A 24286-nucleotide genomic window follows, 5' to 3' on the forward strand; every position below is an offset into this window, starting at 1 on the left:
AGGGTGGTTAAGAGGATTGCTCAGGAATATGAAAGAATTTAATTTTTTCCAGTGTTACAAAATGCCAAATAGACCAGTTATCTCATATTAGTCATGTACAGAGGATTTTAATAGCATTGGTGGGTAAGTTTCTTGCTTGCCTGCAAGGCCATAGTTTGTTTTCCTCCAACCATAATTTATGAGAAATTTTGTTTATCACTAATACAAGCAACCCACTTATACTAATGTCAGTTTGAGAACAAAACATCATACTGAATATGATGGAAGAGAAATGTTGGAAGTTTTGAAAGGATTTTTTACTGACATGGTAAATGGATCACCATTTTAGTAAATGGGTATTTAATTACCCAGTTCAAAATTAAATTAGACTATGTAAGACCATTTGTTATATACTACTATAAAACTTGTTTAAAGAGTCGAGTTTTCATAATACAATACAGATTTTCATACAAACGCATCTTTCATACTAAGCTAAATTAGTGGTTGAAATGTCCCCAGACACACCCAGTTTGAATTCTTGAAGACAGGAGAAGTATGAGCTATGGGTGACTGTCTGCACATGCTCACCAGTGAACCATCAGTTGGTAAGAACAACCAAGCTCAGTCTATCGTGCAGAATTAATTCATTATAATACAGGCGCAGAGATCACTGAACCATTCAGCAATGATGTAGCTGCCCCAATTTTTGAACAATGTAATTCCTCATGTGGCAGTTTTGAATGGAACTTATATGTACCTGCATTCAAGAAGTTGGAACCTCCTAGATCTCTCAAATCTTAAGAGGTAGGAGTACCCTAAACTTATGCACAGGAACTCCTTCCTTGAACAGCCTCATCCTTTGAAACATTGCAAACACTTAACCCTTAAACGTCGACTGGATGTATCGTAAGTCGATTAAAATTGTCTGTTGGGTGACGAGTGGACGTACCGTATGTCGACTACAAAAAATTTCAACCTTTGGTCAACTTTGACTCGACCGAAATGGTCGAAAAATGCAATTGTAAGCTAAAACTCTTACATTCTAGTAATATTCAATCATTTACCTTCATTTTGCAACAAATTGGAAGTCTCTAGAACAATATTTTGATTTATGGTGAATTTTTGAAAAAAACTTTTTCCTTACGTCCGCGCGGTAACTCAGCCGAAAATTTCAGAAATTCTTTTTGTCATTTTGTCATAATTTTTGCACCGTTTTATATTAGCCGTTACATAAAGTTTTATTTATGAAAATGTGCACAATTTCATGTAAAATACAACAAAAAACAACCGATGGTTGTAGCTTTTATCAGTTTGGAAATATTTTCATATAAATCACAATAAGTGCCAAAATTTCAACCTTTGGTCAACTTTGACTCGACCGAAATGGTTGAAAAACGCAATTGTAAGCTAAAACTCTTACATTCTAGTAATATTCAATCATTTACCTTCATTTTGCAACAAATCGGAGGTCTCTAGCACAATATTTCGATTTATGGTGAATTTTTGAAAAAAACTTTTTCCTTATGTCCACGTGCGGTAACTCAGCCGAACATCTCAGAAATTCTTTCGTCACTTTGTCGTAATGTTTGCACCGTTTTATATTAGTCGTTACATAAAGTGCACAATTTCATGTAGAATACAACAATAAATAAATCATGGTTGTAGTTTCTATCAGTTTTGACATTTTTTCATATAAATCACGATGTGCCAAAATTTCAACCTTCAGTCAACTTTGACTCGACCGAAATGGTAAAAAAATGCAATTGTAAGCTAAAACTCTTACATTCTAGTAATATTCAATCATTTACCTTCATTTTGCAACAAATTGGAAGTCTCTAGCACAATATTTCGATTTATGGTGAATTTTTAAAAAACTTTTTCCTTCGTCCGCTCATGTAACTCGGCTGAACATCTCTGAAATTCTTTCATTACTTTGTCGTAATGTTTGCACCATTTTATATTAGTCGTTTCATAAAGTTTTATATATGAAAATGTGTGCAATTTCATGTAGAATACAACAAAAAATAACTCTTGGTTGTAGCTTCTATCAGTTTTGAAATATTTTCATATAAATCATGATAAATAGAAAAAATTTGACCTTCGGTCAACTTTAACTCGACCGAAATGGTCGAAAACTGCAATTGTAAGCTAAAACACTTACAGTGTAGTAATATTCAATCAATTACCTTCATTTTGCAACAAACGGAAAGTCTCTAGCACAATATTTCGATTTATGGTGATTTTTTGAAAAAAACTTTTTTACGTCCACACGTTACGAATTCATGCATCATTTTGTGATAATATTTTTTCTGTGTTGCTTTGATCGTTTTACAATTTGTTATATACCAAAATCATCGCAATTTAGTGTACAATACAAAGAAAAAGAAATAACTCGTTAGCTTTAACCGTTTTGCTCAAAGCGCGATTTGTATACAATTATATATGAAATTTTTTTTCGCGATGTCATATATTTCAATATTTATATATGATAATATTTTTTTTTTTTCATTTCTGATGGTTACATACTAAACTTCAGGCAATGACAAAAAAAGGAGCCAAAAATGAACTCTTAATCTTAAAAACTAAGCGTGCTGTGATTTTTTGAAAAAACTTTTTATCCGCTTCGGCACTAACTCCCGAACGCCGCCGGCATACGGCAGACACTTTCGTAAATAGAGGCTCGGTGTTTAAGGGTTAATGGATGATCTAAATCTAACATTATGATACAAAGAACTTGGAGGCTTGAATCCTCTTGAGGCAGTAATGGATGATTCTCTTATGGTAGAATACAAGGTCATATCAGAGTTTAATTCAGTTTAGATCAGAAATGAATTTAGTATATGTGGAATCACTGAATAAAGCACAGCACAGGGGAAAACAAAACTCAATAAACTGATAATGTGAAATGCAATGCTTGCAGGATATGCATGATTACAGCACGCATAGTCATACATTCTTGAAGGAAAAAAGGAGAAAAGGTAATAAAGAAAGGAAATGAACCAGAAAGAATTGAAATATGGATCAATATGAAATACAATGTTCTGAAAAGCCAAAACAAATGGTAGAGAGAAACAAACATTGTGTACAGTCATGAGATGCACAAAAGCTGGGTAATTTCTATTACCCATTGGTTCATAGGTGCCTATGTGCACACATGGTCAATCACTCAATGCTCTCAGTATTTCTGTCTTGAATGTTTCAGAATGGGAGTGTCTGGGGACAGTGGAACTGTGATTTGGGGTCAAACTGATGGCATAGTGGGGCAGATAACAGAAAAATCATGCAAATGATGATACAAGCATCAAATTTGGCACAGGTGTCCTTCAAGGTATACTAATCAAATCTGCCCGATTGGCTAATTGAAAATCCAAGATGGCGGCCATTTTCAAGATGGCCACCAAAATAACCACCCGAAGTAGATGTTTTGCCTAGAAATATGTGTAGTTGTCTGATTTGCATGATCTAAGTGTGGATTCCTATGTTTTGAAGCCTGCTGAACTATATTTTCCTGCTTAAAAAGCACTCTGAGACATATTTCTCAAGATGACCACCAAGATATTTGTCTTTCTTTACATAAGTTTTGTCCCGGTTAGTACATTTTCAAAGTTATGCATACCGTGCTGCTGTTTCTCGATCTGCCACTGTTCACATATGCACCTGCAGAGTGATATGCAGGGAAGCTCTGCCTGAGAGCACTTGCATCTTCCTTTGCAAACCTCCTTACAGGAGCACTTTGTCAATTCTTGACAGCTTGCTGCAATTGGTGGTAGTGTTGTCCAATGTATCTGCCATGCTTCTCTTTTCTGTGTCCACCCCCATTCAGCTGGACTGCTCATGTGTGGATTACAGTGGGTTGCCTGGGCCCAGATGATCCCAGCCTGGTAGGCTGCACGCTTTGCATGTTCTCTGAGGGCTGCCTGTGTTGGTGGAATTGAGTTGTATGGCCTCTGCTTGCGGGCATACAGATCTAGTCTTGCTTCGTCCACACCAGTGGCTGCGCTTGATCTGTCGTACATGAGGACAACGAATCTTTCCAGCCTCTGCATGTCAAGATCACGAATCAATGTTGGATGCTGGCTGAGATTGATGAATGTTTCAGTAATATCAAATACATTCCAAGTCTGCCATGCAGATTTCTTTGCTTTCCCACAATGTCACATCCAGTGACTGCATGAAAGTAGGGGATCCTTCAAACTTTCTCAAGCCCAATTGCAGAAATTACCTCATGGACTGGAATCCATCGCATATGGGCTCCTTGGCCAAAGGCAATCCACATTTCCTGAAGACCTAGTTTCTGGAAGGATGGCAGTACAGATATTACTGTGACTAGCACATCTGTGTCATTAGCCTTGATGATTGTAGACTTGCTCCCGTCAGTCATTGCATCCCTTGCGTAGAAGTTGTGATATAGCAAAGTCTGATTTTGATGCTCCATGATGGAGTTGGGACTTGATGTCTGCACCATGTTCGATCATGCATGCAAACTGAAGCAGTGATGGTGGCACAGCCTGTTCTAAGTCTTTGTCATGAAAATAGCTGCTGAAATTCGATTTCTGACGGAGCATGTCTTGTCTTATTATCCCAGTGGCTTTTGCTAGACGGATCGCTTCACCATAACGGGATGCTTCTGATAGGATTGAACCTACATCAGTTTCAACAGCCAACAGAACTTCTCGTCCTTGGCAATTAGCTTGCAGCTGTGGAATGTGCAAAAGCAGCTGATCCTTGAGTCGAGTAGGATGAATATCAGGCGAGTCAACACCAAGCTGTTCCAGCCTCTGCTTGTAAAGCTTGGTCAAATCAGCAAGCTTGAAAATTGGTGGCCTCTCACTGGCATTTTTCATCTCACAGATGTAGGTGACTATTTCAGAGAAAGCAATTGGATATGCATCCTTCCAGTGTTCCTGTGCTTTTTCTTGCTTCCACACCTTTAGGTATGCCCATTCTTGGTTATACAATGCCACCAAACAGCTAGGGTGATATTTCACTTCTTGGGCTACGACATCTCCTGCACTTAGTTTGGGGAGAAGTTTTGTATCACTGAGTGTTTTGGCACATTCATTTATTCTCCTATTCACTTGCATTGTCATTGCTTCTCTAAGCTCCCCTCCTTCAGTTTCGCAGAAGAAGCATTCTTTTGTTTTAGTTTCTTGGAGCTTTCGTGGAATCTTACTTCTACTGCCCTCATCACTAGTACCTACATGACTTGCTCTTTTTTCAGCTCGGTGTAACTTTGTGTTGTTGAACAGAAGCCTGCAACTCTCATGGTATTGTGCCTTATTTTTTCTCAGTGTTTCCTGTATCCCAGAACCTTCGTCAAGTCTTGCAGGGTCTAGCTTGATTGGTAGCACATTGAGTGAGTGAAGCAGAGGAATATTCTTTGCCAGGTTTGTATATCCATCATCCCCTCTTCTGGCAGGATTGGCCTGGGGAAATTTTAGATCTTCTTTCTTAACCTCCTGATATAGGCAACACTTGGTCCAGTCTGTTTTCCATGATCGTCCAGTAGAGTTCGCATCCATGATTACGATGACGTTCAGGGTTGATGGTTTATCATTTTACCACCCTGTACATGTAATAGTATAATAGGCCTCTTATGTCATGTAATATACAATAGGTGCTTTCCTGTATGGGATACAACTAGGTTCTTGCACTGTGCCATACACCTAGTCCGGTCGTTCATCCAGTGTCATAAGTCCCATGCGATCTGTACGCCATCCAGATAACTAAAACCCTGTTATCCTTGGTTTGGCTCTCCCGCGCTGGCACTTCCTGTCCATTCAGGTGTGGCTGCCTAACTGATTTGGGGTTGATTAGGAAGCATTTGGGATACTAGTAGGTTGTTGCAGTATGATGCCAACACAAATTTCCTACTTAGCTGACACTGAACCCCATGCTGAGTTTCACAGCAGTGATGTCACCAGTGTGCCTTGGTAGTGCCCGACAATCACTCCTTTTATACAGTGCCTTAACCATGTTATAAACAAGAAAATATACATCAGCATGCTTAAAAACAGGAATCCACACTTAGATCATGCAATTCGGACAACTACAAGTATTTCTAAGCAAAACATCAACTTTGGGTAGTTATTTTGGCGGCCATCTTGAAAAATGGTTGCCATTTTGGATTTTCAATTGGCCAATCGAGCAGATTTGATTAGTATCCCTTGGAGAACAATTGTGCCAAATTTGATGCTTGTATCATCATTTGCACGATTCTTCTAAAAAATTACTCTTATCTGCCCCACTACCAGAATTCTTGAAGAGGATGTAGTACATAAGGCCACAGGCATTTTTAGATTTATTTCAGAAGCTGGTCTTCAGCTGAGTATTTAATACATCATGTTGTTTTCTTTAGTTTTTGAAGTTTTGTTTGTTTTTAACTAATGATTTTGGTGTCAGTGACTTTTGATATGACATGGTCATTATGGTGTCATAGCTGATTCTTTGACCATGAAACTCTAGTCTGTCTCAGAATAGTACTTCACCCAAATTATGGGCAGCAAGTGGGACATGAGATTTTCCCCGATAGGTTGTTCCTCTTGCATGTTAAACTGGTAAATTGGGTAGTTTGAAGTTTGTTATTTCTATAACCCATCAAGACTAGAAAAGGATATGTGTAGATATAAAATATGAAGATAAGTAAGTTATTTTTTGTTTTGTCAAGCTCTGCACATTACTGAATAAAAACTTCTTGATTTTTGGCCTTTTATTTATTTATTTATTTTTTTGATCCACAGCTGTAGTGAAGGGTTTGTTGGACCACGCTGTGAAACTTCCAGTGACTCAATAGCTGAAGCAGAAAACTCAGCACCAAACACAGCAACAGTCATTATTATAATATTTGTTGTGGTGAGTACAGTATCTTGTACTTAGTATTAGATTGTTTTGAATATAAATTATTAACATATCTTTGTTTTTTATGTGAGCTAACACTGATGGAGGAGACAGGACTTAAGTGCTCTGGTAAAGGCTTATATATGGTATACTTGCTATTAATGAAAGAAGAATGTTCATTGACAGTTTTAAAAGTCAGACTGCAAGTAATCACCAACTGTATGAAATACAGTGTATGCAGTAAACAAGTGATATAAGTGAATTAGTTTTAAAGCATACTTCATTATATATGACATATGCTGTAAAACTAATTGTACATCATTTAAACTGGTAATCATGAATATAGTAGTTCAATATTTTGTACTTTTTATTTTTTAGAAAGGTTAAATTTTTATTACTAATTAATTATACAAGGCCCATGTTAAAGTTTTTGTGTAAAATAAATCAGTGTGATGCACATTCATCTTCTTGGTTCACTCACAAAATACTCTTATGATAGTCTGTGAAAAGTGGATTGTGATTATCACAAATAGCAAATGTTATTTGGACTAAGTGTCTGAATCCTGAAGTAGAGAATAACATATTCTAAAATTGTATGTATACATATTATATGCAGTCCCTCTTCAGTCTGTCCTCTAGCACACTAACGATTGTTAAAGGTTTGGCAATACTGTATCTTCAACCCTCAACTTGTTGGTTTCATATCTCTCTTCCTATCTGGTTTCCAGTGTGTACAGCGTAAGATTCCAGTTTCCAAATGAACCTTTTGAATCAGTCATCTTAGAGAAGAAATTTCATTCAGATATTTAAATTGAAATATTTGATAATACCCAAAATCCAACAACAGGCATCTTGTGTATGGTTAATTTAGTGGCACCTCAACTAAACAGACAGTTGGGTCTAATAAGTAACAAAATCAGATAAGTAAGATATTTAGTAATTGTCATCTAATTTAAAATATTGATTCACTTACTCAGTTTCAGAGATACATCTGCAAAATGAATTGCTTTTAAAGGTACAATACAAAATTTTTTGTTCCATATTGTCAATGACACATCTGACAAGTAATAAAATCTGATAATTTGAGGTGCTAGTGCAAAGTTTGTTTTTTCTTGTTTGCTAATCCTGTTTTAGTGCTGTGTGGATATCCTTTGTTTAGCAAGATTGTGAATTCTCAGTTATGATACATGCTGTTTGGTATTTACTTTTCTTATGATATTGTCAGTGGGATACATTTGTTTGTAGTTTGCTCTGTGTAATTTTGTGGGCCAAAACTTCTTAGCCCAATTGATTATTATGGTAATTGGAACTTTGCTTCCATGGTCTCATTTGATCATTCAAATGTTAAATGCTACTGAAATTATATTTTCAGTATGTATATTTTTGTCAGTAATACTATTCATGAATTTTTATATGAAATCCCATATCAGTTGTTTTGTAGTACACTGAATTTGCAGTAATCACTTATCCAGTATCAGTACAGTATTGTAATGTGTCTCAGTACCACATAAATAGAATTCATATCATGCACTGTAAATAATTTATGACTGGTAAGAGGGAATTCATTTGAACAGTAAGATATTTTAATAATTTTACTATATTTCCCTGTGATTGGTATTCTGAATAGACAGCAGTTTAGTTTACTTAAGAAGCAAAGTTTTGGTAAAGACATAAAGGTATGTTTGTCCATTACAAACCATTCTAATAGCCTTATTGTGTACAGTTGGCTCTCCAGTCACACCATCATGATGAATCTTGAAAAACTCACAACCTCACTGCATGTGCCCAGCCCTCGCTCCATCATCCCACAAGGCATCATTCTTCCAAGCAACTTGTTTGTGGTCAAATGTATTACAAGTTACTGTTGAGGGATTAGTGTCTTTTACACATTTACAGCACAGTGCTCTTCATTTTCATTCATTGCATATTACTTTTACTACATTCTAAAGTATTTTTGTCATGAGGATGAATGTCATAGTGTTTTTTGGAGTTCTTTACCTTTGGGGTCAGTGGCTTCTCTTGCCACCATACGGTCATTTTGAATACAATTGCTGTTTTTCCGTTCTTAAGTAATTATGGGTATGTTTCTTAGTAAAATCTGTTCTGTTGGTTTATGTAGGTCATGTCACAATCTCATTTTTCAGTATGTCAGACAATTTTAATTTAGAAGTACAGTACAGTGTAATTTTCTTTCAACACAGACTAAATCCTTGTAGTTGAATAAAACTCATCCCGCATTGAGCAAGTAATGTAATAATCTGTGCTGCTTTGTAAGACACAGTATGGTGGCTAATAAAATGGTCTTTAAATATCACTGGCCAATAGCACTGAACATTTTTGATTGCATCTTGGAGAGTTTTTATCATTATAACTGTACATTACAGATTGTAGCTCTGGTACTAGCTGTGGTTCTAGCCTGGCTCTGGCAGCGGCAGCGTGGGAAGGGTATCAGTCATGTGCGTTTAGAAGAAAATGGAGGAACAGTGGAGATGACTAACCCTATGTACCTGCATGCCTCTGATGACCAGGAGGATGATCCTAACCCTGTCTTCTCCCTTCACGATTCGGTAAGATAGTGTAGTTGGCACAGTTTAGCGAGTTAAATAACTGCATAATGCTTGGTATGTAGTTTCCAACCAATAATATAGTTTTGGATGACGCCAAGTTGCCCAGTGTGCAATTACAGACTACTGTACTATCAGATACTGGATGGAGTCTCTAACTTATTCCTCAACCAGTTGCTGAATTGGCCTTTATCTCAGTCTAGTGGTCGACAAGTAAAGTATGAACTGACTATAGACAGGAGATATATCCAGTCAATAATATGAAATAGAGTATAAAAATTAATGATACTGAGTGCTTCCTTGAAGTTATATAAAATCTAATGGTCTGGAAAAATATTTAAGAGGACAAAGCAATAATTGGATAGACAGTTGTGGAAGGAATAAAGGAAACATGAATGAAATGATAAAAAGACATCTTAAACCTAGGGCTGTGCCACCACAATCTCCGTAACATGGCCTTCAAGTCTTTAGTTTGGGTTGCATTCTTGAAGGTACAGTACACTCAAACACACTTTCTGATGCAAAATTCCTTAGATATTATTTTGTTTAATTTATTAATATTTGTTTTATCTAACTTGGTTTTCAAACTTACATAATATTTACTTGTTTATTATATATATATATACATATATATATATATATATTGTATAGTTTTTTCTTAGTTTTAAAAATCACACACCCACAAATGCTTTAAAACCGTAGATGTTGAAAAAATGTAAATAAAAATATTGTAAAGATGTACTGTAGTAGCAAGTCATAAGTACGTAAAACATACTGTGTTGTGGGGTGTAACATACTGTACTGGGTAAGTATTTTTATTTACTATCATACATTACAGACATATATACCTAAAATTAAGATGGTTGGTGATGTTCTACAAGAATTACAGTAATACTCTTATTAATTTGCATTATGAAGAAAATTCACCTACATTACATTGCTCAAAAAAACCCATCTCACTCATTTGCATACTATATATTTTTTATAAAATAGGTAGTCATCCTCTCAGCCTAATTCCTAGCTGGGGTCCCTGCTTTTAATTAGCCTTTTTTAAATACTTCGCTGTTTATCAGACTTAGGAAGATATGCAGCATATTTGTGGCAAAGAATAGCAATGTAAAGCTAAACAATAAACTCAGGAGCAAGTCCATCCCCTGAGGCAAAATTATCCTGCACCCATTTATGCTTTTCTATAAAACATAATTCCATGATGCTTCACAGACCAACTTCTCTGAAATTATCTGGGCTTTCCTTGTCCCTAAATTCCCCTGTCAGTTTTTTGTTCTTCAGAAGCCAAGACCAAGGAAATCCCTGATCCCCATATAGTGTCTCTTGATTTCCTCCTGTTTTCCTTCCCTTTCTCACTCCTCCCTCCATCCCTACATTTTCCTCCCTTTCCAGTCCCATATCACTTCATTCCTTATCCCCCCACAATCTCTCTCTCTGGAGCATTCCCAGAGTCATGTCAGAAGAAATCCCTTTTCCTCACTTAGCTTCTCTCGAGTTCATTCCTTCTCCATCCCTGTTTCACTCCTCCCTCAGTAAATATTATACTGTTATAGATATTTTACAGCAATTATCATTACTGTTTCATACAAACCCATCCCATTATAAAGTCTTAATTTGCACTGTCAAATTCCCAAGCCACATAGCTAAAAATTATTCATTGAATAACAGTATGCACATCACACCTTTGACCAGTTGGTAGGTAGAAACAGCCTGGTTCATTCTTTTACATGTTTCAGTGATTGCAGTCACAAACGTTTGCCAGCTTGTCAAGTTTGGCAATTTCGTATATCATGGTATTTCGTTTCTTCTCTTTGCTGTTTTCTTCACGATAGCTGTTTGTATTCAGCTTTCTTTTTCCTCAGTTATTCTTTTTTGTATTGTTTTGTACTGTTCTTACCAAAAATTACTCTTGATTTAATCTGGTTAATGGCCTTTCTTTACCCTTTTACTTCATTTTGGTTTGAGGTTATTTTGTTTACCTCTGTTTGTTGTGTATTGGTACAGGTGATGATAGTTCTTCATTAGAGGGGTGGGTAGAGCTCTCGGCTAGCACGTTGTTGGCCCAGCATTAGACTCTCTGACCGGCCAATGAAGAATTAGAGGAATTTATTGCTGGTGATAGAAATTCATTTCTCGTCATAATGTGGTTCGGATTCCACAATAAGCTGTAGGTCCCATTGCTAGGTAACCAGTTGGTTCTTAGCCACGTAAAATAAATCTAACCCTTCGGGCCAGCCCGAGGAGAGCTGTTAATCAGCTCAGAGGTCTGGTTAAACTAAGATATACTTACTTTACTTACTGGTGATGATTTATTTTTTGTATGTTTTATATATTTTGTGTTTAGTGGATAAAATTTACACCTTGGCATATAGTAATTGTTTTCTACCCTTGAGAATATTGTATTTTCATCAGTATTATTATTGTGCTTATATGATTTTATCATATTTTTGCTAAATTATTTTATCAAGAAGTGAGTTAATGTGGCTTTTCCTGAGCAAGATTCACCTCAGGGTGTGATGTCCCTGCCTACACAAGTACAAGTTAGAGTAGAAAAGACTCTTAAGCCTTGGCTGGCAACTCTTCTAGAAATAAGCTCAAAATCAAAACAATGGGTGTGAAAGGGACCCTTTAGCCTTGGTAGGCAACCCTTCTAAAAGAATGACACTCTCAGTACAAACCTTGTTCTCCAACCATGGAATTTGCCATAGCCATTGTACCGTGGCCTTCCATGGTCTTGGGCTTGAGTTCCCTTGCTTGAGGGTACAATCAGGTGTTTTTCCTCTTTTTTGTTCACTTTCCTATTTTTATGAAGTGTGTAGGACACAATGATGAGAAAGCAAAAGGATGGACTGCCTCTAAAAGACATTCAACTTCACTGCCTCCAACAACCAAAAAACAGACACCTGCAGCCAAATGACTTTATGACACTTGACGTATGACTTGTGAGCTTCTGATGGCCACTACAGTCAAGGACATACTAATAGATGTTCAAGTAAGACTAGACAGTTCACCCAGATGGATGTTATAGAAAGGTTTTTAAGGGAGTACTTAGCCATTACCTGTCAGAGAAGTGGGTATTAGGTACTGTCAGTACTAATTTTTCCAAAGAAAGTAAAACCTCAGCAGCAGCAATAAGGGCAAGGAGGATGATTTGTTTTCTCAGCATTGCCTCAGTTTTGTACATTTGTATGATTGTGTACCTTCTGGATAAAACAGTGATGAAGAAGAGGGATGCCACATCTAACTGTTTCTTTCTATTGCTGTCACCCTCATCTTTGAAGGACGCTAAAGTAAGAGATCTGTTAAATCAGAACTTCTTTCCAAAGATGCTAAATAAGGAACTGTCATAGAAGGTAGCAGTGAGTGGTACCAGATCAGCCATGACTAGTTTTTGTATTCCAAGCAAATTTGCCTTGTGCACCTAGCAAGACTCCTCTTGTGGCTTCCTCAAGCAAATCCAGATGCTACAGCTTCCTGTCTATTCCATCCAGGTAGCATCAAGCTTGTGCACCCAGGTCTTTAGCCACAGCGCACTTCACTCTTTTAAGGAGTGAATTATGCTCTAAAAGATAGCATTCACCCTTTCATCAGGGGAAAGGCTGTCACCCATCAGGAAGGTCTCTAGCCAGAGAAGGAGCCAGCAGATGAGAGTCAGCTATCCATGGTTCCCTTTGTCAACAGTAGGGCTCATCTCCTGAGCATTTGAGGAACTGTGGAGGAGTTAAGTACAGAACTGTGGGTAATGTATGTAATCTGGCTCAACTACAGGTTTCCATTCTTGGACACGAGCTCTCTCTGTCTTTACTCCAGTATACTTTGGTACTTACACAGACAATTTGAACAAGTTCATGGAGTTAAACTCAGTCAGATAGATGATCAGGAATTAGGTGATAGAAGATGTAAAGTATGGCTTTGTAGGATTTTGCAGTTGTCTGTTTCAGGTTCCAAAGGTGACTGGTGCCTGATCGTTATCGTAGCCCCTTAAACAGGTTTCTACAGTATAGTATCTTTAGGAAACTATGCTGTAGAAAAGTGGTGAATATTCCCTTCCCTGGTTAAGTGAAAAAATCTCCTAGATGACGGATGAATGAGAACATGAAAATAATTTTCCATCAGATCCATCAAGACTTCAAAGTCCATCTTCCCAATGGACTATCTCAGAGGACTCCACTGCCTTTAGGATGAAGGCAGTTGAGTCCTCTGAGATAGTCCATCGGGAAGACGGACTTTGAAGCCTTAATGGATCTGATGGAAAATTATTTTCATGTTTCTCATTCATCTGTCATCTAGGAGACATTTTCACTTCACCAGGGAAGGGAATATTCACCAGTTTTATGCTTTATGCTTCAGCCTAGCTAGAGCTCCACAAATGGTTACACTAACTCTGGCACCAGTGGCATCTTGAGCATATCAGTCCAGCATAAGGCTGAAAGGGTCATCTTTGGATGGTGGACTTGTACTAGCAGAATTAGCAGCAGCTTTAAGAAGAGATCTATATTGCATATCCAATGTGTGTCATCTACGGGGTGTACAAATCAACTGGTGAAGATGCAAGTCTTTTGCCTTTTGCTTACGGAAATAAACACTGACAGGATTAGTGCTTCCCTCTTGAGATAGTATTGGAAGATTCGTGTTGGTTTTTCAGCAGCTTCATCAACTTCATGGTTCTCCAGCCAAACTGTGACAGTCCCTGCAAGGTCATCTTAACTTCCAAGAAAAGCTTGTTTCACAGAGTTGTTTCCATTTAAGATATCTGCAGCTCCAGCTGACAATGTCTTCCTCCACTAGAAACTTGTAAAGACCTTAGAAGAAGTACAGGCAGTCCCGGTTATTGGCGATCCAGTTGTATGGTGCTTGTCTAGCAACGAAAATCGGTGATTTTCAGCGCCGATTTCCACTTATTGGTGCAGATAATTAGGTACTGATGCCGATACATACATAACAGAGGTGTCGATCTCCAGTTATCAGCACCAGTAAGCACCGAAAACTGTCAATTTTTTTTTTATCGGCGATTTTCACTCCCCGTCACGCCGTCAGAATGGAATCCCCGCCGATAACCGGGGACTGCCTTTGCAACCAATTCTGTGGCCATGGCAGAATCCAACTCATCTGTCAGTCTGTGCCCCTCATGTATCAAAAGCACCAGAAGTGCTTCACTTACTGGAAGCCGCAGATCAAGGTTTGGAGCCTCTCTTGTATACCAGCAAATGACAGGTACTTTATCAGATTTTGACAAGGAGCAACATAAACGTTTTAATAGTTCAAGGCAGTCTTTTTAACTCTTCAAGCTTTTGTTTCTTTCATGCAAGGAAGAGTCATAGTGTGATGGCAGACAGCACTATGACCATCATTATTTAGAAGAACCAGGGAGGCAAAAAATCGGTTTGTGTCATCTGGCAACAGACCTCTTTACAAGGGAAGAACAAAACAAGTTGGAAATAGTCCCAAGTTTTGCCTGGCGAGAAGAATGTGATAGCAGACTGGCCCAGCCAGACTCTGCTTTTAGTAACTGCACGGTCCTGTAAACCCTTAACTATCAACCTCTGTCAAATAGCAAAATTTTGTTGGCTGGCACACTTGGAAAGGCATTACTTCTCTTGATGCCCCTACACCCTTGATGACAGATTTCTATTACACATTTGATTGTGCATGCATTATTAACACAGAGTTCTTCCTTCACCTTCATATGTAGGAGAAGCTGTTGCTTTCTGCAATTAGGTGTTGTAGGACAGCTGTCACACAAGTTCTTGAACTTAACAGGAATGATGTAACTGGTTCCAAGGATCTTGAATATTTGTTTTGGCACTTTGAGAAGGAGTACCTTGTATGTGTTAACCATTGGAGTGGGATCTTTCCTTAGTTCTTCATTCCCTTACCAGCTCTCCCTTTGAACTTCTGGATAATGTCTCCTCGCATCTTTCCATGATGACAGGTTTTTATTTGGCTTCTGCTTCTTCCAAATAAATATGAGCAAATTTCATGCTCTTTCAGATGATGGTGCAATTGACAGGCTTTCAGGCACTGGCAGTGCTGCTGATTGTCTTCTTTTCCCAGTTAGAGCACTTTGGTATAAATCAGTAGAGGAAGTATCTAATAGAATACAAAATTGTCCGGGTTTCAACAGATTATTCTTTAAGCCTATTCTAGGTTATGTGAGGAGGAACCCTTTCAAGTAATAGTGACAATTAACAAACTGGGGGTCTCTTGGCTTCTGTTGCATTTAAAAGTAGTCTCAAAAAATTCATCGTCAGTTTACCATTGTCTCAAAAAATTCATTGTCAGTTTACCATTATAAGCTCTACATAAGGGATGTTATGCATATAAGTTTAGGTTTGCACTCAGTACTGATGGTTATTGCCAGATATGTTTTACCACCAATGGTAGAAATGGTACATTCTTCTCCTCCTCTTCATCATAACCTCTCAATTCATCTGTCATTCATCTTGAAGACATGAACTTCTTGTATTGCAAGAGGTATTGCCCCACTTGAATGGGTTTTTTTCAGCAAAATTGTTGAAGTATTCAAGAAAGAAGGCATGTTTCACAATCGAGGAATTTAGGACAATTGGCTCTTTGTCCTGTGTTACTCCTAAATCCAATGGAATTTTATAGATGGGGATAATTGTTTCTTGTCTTTGCTAAGCTTATGATTGATGAGTTTGTATGAAACAGTTGTAACTTTTATTTCATAAACAAAGTTTTTCATATAAACACATCATTCATAATAAAGTGCCCTCTCTCCCTAGTCCCCTCACATTGGCTAGTTTACAAGTTAATACATGAAGGAATGAGGCCAGCTAATTTTGCCTACCAATGAGTCCAAGGTGCACCTGTGCATACTCTCACTCTGTAGATTTTCCAACTATTCTTCTATCTTCAGGACATGTTACATTTGTGGAATTTGGCACGGGGAATTAAGGCAAAATATGACTGATTGGTTTGTATGGAAATTTTGTTGTATTTTATAAAAGCTGTACATTTTGGGGTATAGTAGGCAGTCCCTGGTTATCAGCATGACGATAACCAAAAATCGGCAATAATAGCACCAATCCCCGGTTATCGGCGCCGATAACTGGGATTTTTGGCGCTGATAAGCGGGGAATGGCACCAAAAATCCAGTTATCGTTGTCACTAGACAAGCACCATAAAACCAGATTGCTGATAACCGGGAACTGCCTGTATATGGATATTTACTCATCTACACAGTCATAGGTTGCATGACTTAATAACTTTTCTTTTTCTCTCCATTTAGGTGTTTATTTGTAATATTTGATATTTTATTGAATTTCTTAGTTACTGAATTTTTTATTAACATAATTACCACATGTGCATTCATGATTCAATTCTGTAAACAATTAAGAAACAGGACACAGAGCAGCAGAAATGTTTGTAAGTCTGTGTAAAGAAAAATTAGGAGTAAGGAGTCAATGCAAAGACAACACTGTACCCATGACAATAAGTGTTTGCAAACTTTTGATTTTGTTGATGGAGAAAATAAGATGTTTAGCACATTTAATTATACAATAATCCTATTATGAAGCAAGCGTGCTCTCAAGCTTTGGAAAACATAGTTTCCAGTATGTTTTAGATCTCTCACTACTTTGTTTATCTGCTTGGTTCATTTCATCTACCAATTTTTTTTTAAATTTTCTATACTGTAATTTAATTTATGTTCTTGGTAAAGCCCTGCTTTATTCTGTGTCACACAGAGGTCTAGCTTTAAAGCTGGCATATATATAAAGTGCAAGATAAATAAATGGAAAGGATGTTTATCTCCCAAGCGGTTAGTGTTTTAATAGGGGAAGGAGGAAATGGTATCAAATCAGTACTAGGAAAACTAAGTCAATGCCCATGGCATCAATAAGGCATAATAGGGCAAAATTTCAAAACAAATGTGGAGTCGGAAGACTCCCAGTAATGAGTAACACTTTCCTTGACTATTCTCAGACTGTCTCATCATTTTGGTAGTATAACCTAAGTAAAGTAAGTGGTTCATATATTGTATGAACAAAATAATAAGAATAATGACTTCAAATCAGAGATACAGACTCTTTTCAAAGAATTTAAGTGTATTAAAATATGACTAAAGACATTGGCTGAAGGAGAAAGGGGAAAAATTTCATGTTGCTTAAGAATTTAATCTTAAAACAAAGAGTAAGATTATAATTCAGTAAACAGACAGGCAAAGAATATGGCGATGAAAGTCAGCTGTACAAAGTACTGTTGACCCTCCTGCTTGTCACTTCCACATATTACAAGTATCTGATATTGTGAGGACTGACATAGTATAGACGGAGGAGTAATGTTTTCCATCAGCTGCTTCGTATTAGGCAAGTGTCATGACATTTTAGTAATACCGTATAGATAATGCTATTTTTGTTAGAAATTTGTTTTTAATTTTCAATAGATTATTAGGAATGTTTAGATTAGATTTCTCATCTTCCTGGTCGCTTTTTTATGTAGTAGTTGTTTAGACAATAAAAGGCTTATTAAGATCATATCTAGCTATTGGATGCCTTGTAAGCTTTCAGACCTTAGCTTTATGGTAGATAATAGCAATACAAAGGACTACTGGAAACAGTGATAGTAATTAGTGTAATAGTCTATTTGCAAGAGTTGTTTTTAGGAGTCCTGGAGGTAATGGTTTATATCATCTCATCATAATTTTTTCAAGTTATGATAATATTTTATTTAGAAATGTAATGGATCAGTTAATTTTTAAAAGTTTTTACTCCTGTATTTACAAGTGGACTCTAAGAATAGAATTTTTATTATTGCTGCATAAAACACTGTAATACATTTATTTTACCTTTAGTGATTCTTTTAATACTTATTTGTTACTGGTAGAAGGAAGACTAGATCTTTGGGCATATACTGCTCTTAAAAAAATATCATAGATTAGTGAAAACCGTTGCTTGAACTTCACAACAGAATCTAAGAAAGTTTTCTCATGTACTGTATTATATAGAATACCAAAAAACATTTCCAGTATTAAAAGATTCAAAGGCTCATTTTTTTCATAGACTGTAACAAATGTAACAAATGATTAACATTCTGTCTTTTCAGTAAGGCTCAGCAGGCTATTGAAAATAATTGGGTAAATTGATCTACAGTTTCCTCAGCATGGTTCTCTATATTACTCAAAGTTTCCATTAGCTACTAACATTTGTTCCTCAAGTTTCAGTGACAGCCATTAGTAAATAAAACTACTATAGAACTGACCGTAGCTTTTAAAAATAGGATGAAATCAGTTTGGATTGCCTAAAATGAATGTATGAATCAATTACATTATGCCCATTCATCGACACTAGTCACAAAAGTAAGTCCATAACTGCGAATAATTCAGTTTTTCACACAACCTTTGGACTAATCGAAGGGTAGCTCCAGTTAGGCAACTGAATGAATGAATGAATCACGAAATTTAGGCTATAAGGCCAAGCACTGGGGCACTTTCAGCCATTCAGTGCTTATGACAGTGAATGTCTATTAAGCAAAGCACTGGGGCACTTTCAACCATACAGTGCTTATGACAATGAAAAGAGGGAGTTTGGGTGGTTGGACAGCAAGGTAGAGAGATCCAGAAAGTAAATGAGATAAAGTACATTACAAGGATCTAAAGGTGAAACTAGGAGGAAAGAGGTTGGACTAGAAGATGGAATCAAGGATGCTAGACAAATAAAATAATAGGCAAAAAAGTGGGTTTAGTTAGGAACTAAAAGAATGCTGCAAATACTCTTTAGTAATGGCTGCACTGCACTGGTTTAGGTGCACTGATGCCCATACACCACCCCTCTCCAGCTAGGGACAAGGCTGTTGGATCTGCATTAGTAAATCAGCGGCAGACCAGCTCAGCAGTTTGCTTAGAAACACTGAACACGGCCGACAAATTTTACCTTGATCGGATGTCTTCAAATTACTGTTAGAAAAATTGCACTTAAAAGGAACCCTTAATAATTGTGATTTCTTACTCCTGAACAGTTCTCTATCTCAGAATCCCTCTATTTTAATTATCAGTAAATATTAGCATCACATTCCTACTCATGATTCATTTTCTGAATGACTTTTGAACATTTTCTCTCCACATTAAGATCTGATGTAAGCCAGCGAGAGACCTTTGGTTCTCCATTCCTTATCCAGAATGAGACCCTCCCACTATTATGTAGGATTCATTCATTTTTGGCTTTTCTTGTCTTTTTCTTTTTTGGCTGCTCTTTCAGTTTATTATTCATGTTTCTGGTATATTATTTCCTTGGATAGTCATGAAATTATTATTTGCTTTTCTTCTACATGGATTCTTACTCTCCTTATTAGTTAGCAAAAGGATGTAAGTTTATTCTCCTTGTACATATATGTACATTTATTACACCCACATAAATTGACATAAATTCACATATGGAAAGCTTCGTTAAATAACATTAACATGTGGAATATATATGGATGTACCATTGGAAAAATGAAACACTGATTATGAATCCTGACTGGTTTCACCTTTAGTTTTCTAAGACATCTTTAAGAGGACTGATACATAGTGGTAAAAATGACAAATTTTTAAAGTAATTTGTATTTTTCCTAACTATACAAATCTGAGGTCCTTTACATAAGCAATTACTTTCAGTGCAGCTGGAAACGGCCGTTTAACTTTAAACAAGGTGATGGAGTACGTAATTAACCACTGACTATGAGTGAGAGTCCTGCCCACCTAGTTGGTATACACCCACTTTGCCTTTTGGCCCAGGAAGCAGAATGAGGGGAGGCTTAGTTGGGTACATAACTGTAAAGGACCTCAGGTTTGCACATTTAGGAAAAATTAAAATACTTTAAAAATTTGTCATTTGTTTCTACACAATATACAGACCGTTGGTCTTTTACATAAGGAAGACTTACTTCTTGGAGGGAGGATTCTGAGTAAGCTTCTGAATTGACTGGGAGTTCACCTCACCTGGGACTCCTTCCTGGTCATGTAAGAGCAAAGGAAGGAGACCAGCCTCTGATGCATTGAACAGAAGTGTGAATGACTATATGTTTTGTCAGACTTCTGAACCTTTCGAATTAATGTGTGTGTGGCAACATTGCTTCAAAAAAGGCTTGGATGAACACACAGCATCAGAGACAGTAAAACTGGAGATAACTAATGGGTTTGTTTTATCGTCAGGCCTTCTCTCCCCTTGCCAGAGAGAGGTTAGGACTCGCATCTATTAATCTATCTAAGATTATAGGCAGGGTGCTCAGTTATGTATGCTCACCTGCATGACCTGCTCGACCAGCTTGTGACAGATGGCTACTCGTCTCTCTCTCTCTCTGTGAGAGAGGAGAGAAAAAGAGAGAAGGGAGGGAACCCGTCCCCCACTCACATTTGCTCTTTGCCACCAAACACCTAGTTGAGATGCAAACTGTCCACTATGGGATCTGGGTGGGCTACACAACTTGTTGAGCAGCCGCCACAGGACCCAAGGAAAAGAACAGGGCCTGTGGGCAACATCCTGAAGGAAGAAAGACATGAGAGTGGACAGCCTACGCTACTTTCTGTCCTAATACCTGTAAAACCAACAGGTTCTTCCAGAGTGCGAGGGATGGACCAGTGTCCCTATCCTTGTGAGGTACTTGGAACGAACTTCTGGCCACAAGCTCCCGAATCATGAGACTTCGGCAAGGTACATGATACGGGCCCCAGTTCCAGAGACTGGGGTGAGCCAACGAGAGATACCTCTGCCTCCCCTGTGGAAGGTGGCAGCCCCTTAGAAGTCTTGTGACAGGACTTCTTCGCGGGGTGGAAGCAACCTTCTTCTGCTGCTGAGCATCTGAAGAAAAAGGTGAGGAGGCAGCAGCAGATGAAGATGACGAGGATTGCAACTTCTCTTCTTTGACTTCCTCTTCAGAGATATCTTTTCAAGATGGCATTGAGCAGCTGATCCCCCCTTACAGGCGGGAGCAGCAGATGAGAGGGTTACAGGATAATCATGGCAGGAGCATGCAGAGGCGTGGTTCATAACCCCTTCAGCAAGTCTCGGCCATGGCAAGGCCATCGAGACTGAGTTTCTTCCCATGTCCCCAAAGTTCCGATGGTTGATGAATGGCCCACAGGGAGAGCCATAGTTTCCTCCTGGAGTTCATAAACTGTCATATCCAACAGATGATCTCCAAATGTCTGCCAGAGTTCCCTGGTAATCTTTCTACCACTCAAGCATACCCCCGGTCCGGTTTGTGGACCAAATCTGGAGCATATGCTTCTGTGGTCAGGAAGGGATGGGATAGTGAACGTTCCCAGTTCTGAACACCAGTTCTGTCCTGTCCCTGGAAAACTTTGAGGAGATAGAGGGGACCAGTGAGAAATACATAGCACCCTTGCCATACCTGACGCCCGGACTGGTGAGTAAGGCCATGGGCTGTCATCAGACCGTGTTGACGGCGGCTGTATGGGTATGGGAGAGCGCTCCCATTCACGCGAACTGAACAGGGACCTTCCCAAAGACATGCTACAGTTTTCCTAGAAGCAGAGGTTGCTACAGGAGAAGAAGACTGGATGAGGAATCCCCTCGTGCATTCCCTAGGTGAGTGGACCGGTAGGCCAACGTCACCTACCCAGGACCGTTGCACCATTCTCGTATGGAAGGTAAGGGAGTGGGCAGGGGATGAGTGAGAGCTCCACACTCTGAACTCTCTCTGCTTGGTAGGGTCCAGGTTCCTAGGCCAGGAACCATTACCAGACCGGGAAGGATTCCCAGGACTGGTACCGTTGCACTGGGGGTCCATGGAACCCCGGGCAGCAGTCACTCCCTTGCCAGGTAGACAAAATGAGAGTTGCAATACTGGTAGTACCACTAGTGAGAGATCTCATAGCCCTCTCTGTGGAAGAAGGTTGGCCGTCAGAAGCCCTATGGGACTTCTACAGTTGGGAAAGGCACCCTTCTTCTTCCTCTGCTTTGAGCTTTGGAAGAAGAAGGGGAGGAAATGACAGCACACAACGAAGATGAATGAGAAGACGATGAAGTCTCGAATTCCACTATCGGTCCGACACTGTTCTGTTTGTCCAAATGTGCTCGGAAACTATCCCCAGGTGAACAGCTCGTACGCGTGAACACGGACAAGGACTGACCCCGGGGAGTGACTGCGCACTCTTGGGTCTGAACTCAGGTTGTCTCAAGATGTGCCCCAACCTTCTTCAAGGCGTTTGACTCTTACATGTGAAGAAGATGTATGGGGAACTCGTTGATAGCTTCTCCAAGTGCATGGACTCACAAGTTGGCGGCACTATTACAGGATCCTGGCCACATACTCAGGAGAGTACTGGCAGTGGGTGAGGCAATGCTTGCATGTTGTGCACTCACTCTCTCCTTATCAGTGTCGTGGAGGTTCGTCAGTGATAGAGCAGCCTACACCAGCCTGTGGGGGTGACCCACAATATTGATAAAGGTAACTCGGGGTTTCTGAGAAACCCAAGCACCTGGGGTGACGCAGGTCTTCTTGGAAGACTGCACACCTGAATCTCCTGAATCATGACTCTTTCATGTGTCAGTTGCTTCTATTACCAGAGAATTCAAGGAATCTCAAGCAGAGGCAGGCTCCATACCAGTCCTTGGAATGATTCCATGGTACTGGTAAAGGTTAACTTTGGGCTTCAAAGAAACCCGAGTACCCAGGGTGACGCGAGTCCCGCTTGAGACTCACGCACCTGAAGAAGCTCCCGAGTCACGAATGACATGGATCAATCATTAGTTGCTTTTTCTATCCGAGTGTCCGAAGAAACTCAAGCAGAAGAAGGATTACACCAGTCTGTGGAGGTAACTCCATGATACTGGTAAAGATAACTCGGGGTTTTGAGAAAACCCAAGTACCCATGGTGATGCAAGGTGTGCTTGAGACTCACACACCTGGAGCTCTTGAGTCACAAGTGAATCAATCATCAGTTGCTCCCTCTACTCGAGTGTTCGAGGAAACTCCAGCAGAAAGATATACCAGTCTGTAGAGGTAACTCCACAATACTGGTAAAATTAACTTGAGGTTTCGATGAAACCCAATTTTCCGGAGTGACATGATTCTCCTTGGAGGTTTGCACACTCAAGCTTCTGAGTCGCATACAAGATGATTGTTGGTTGCTCCCTCTACCTGAGTTTCTGAAGAAACACGGGCAGGGGTACATACTAGTCTGTGAAAAATACTGACTGGAACTAGTGTAGGTGACACAGGTTACCTCTTCAACGTGTCATACCTGAGGAGACCCGTGCACCTGATGCTCCCATGTTGCAGGGTCTCGGAGAGACCCGCAACATGGTTCGTTCCTGAGTCCGAAGATGTGGGAGAGCACCAAGTAAATGAAGGCAGAGACAACGATATTGTTTCTCTTCTTCGGCTCCTACACAAGACCATCACTGTCACGGGACCCTTACACCATTCCCGCACGAGGAATGAGCGTACACACACTGGACTCTCTCTCTCCGAGTCGAGCCACGGGTTCCGTTAGAACACGAGCAACAACTGCTTCATGCCCGTAGACGAATCAAAATGAGCAATTTGCCACATATAGGGCAATAGAGCAAGTATTGCCACCGAGAGAACCCTTACTCCCGGGCACTTGAGCTCTGCAACATCTGAAAAAACTAAAACATTACAAATGTCAAAGAAATTTTCAGCATACAATCCCCCCTCCCCCTGTTTTTATGCATTTCACATTTCCGCATTTTATTTTGTTGCAGATTTTTGTGGAACACATCATTCACTTGTCCGTGGGGTGAAATTCACTAATTTGCAGATTTTTCTTTGGGCCATATCTCTAAAATTATCACTAATTCGCTTTTTTTCATAGAGCAACACTATTTATTCACTAATTACTGTATTTTTTCATTAAAATATATTTATACAGAGAGAGAGAGAGAGAGAGAGAGAGAGAGAGAGAGAGAGAG

The 24286-nt window shown here is 38.9% G+C and overlaps 1 protein-coding gene across 1 annotated transcript in view; it reads left to right on the top strand.

Moving 5' to 3' along the window:
* The window catches only part of LOC136838573 (low-density lipoprotein receptor-related protein 1-like), a 496729-nt gene that overhangs the window by 455396 nt on the left and 17047 nt on the right, over positions 1 to 24286 (top strand). Inside the window, 2 exon segments of the mRNA XM_067103732.1 lie at positions 6720 to 6831; positions 9201 to 9383. Coding sequence (XP_066959833.1) covers positions 6720 to 6831; positions 9201 to 9383 — 295 coding nt within the window.

This window comes from Macrobrachium rosenbergii, chromosome 5 (assembly GCF_040412425.1).
Source record: "Macrobrachium rosenbergii isolate ZJJX-2024 chromosome 5, ASM4041242v1, whole genome shotgun sequence".
Classification (NCBI taxonomy): domain Eukaryota; kingdom Metazoa; phylum Arthropoda; class Malacostraca; order Decapoda; family Palaemonidae; genus Macrobrachium; species Macrobrachium rosenbergii.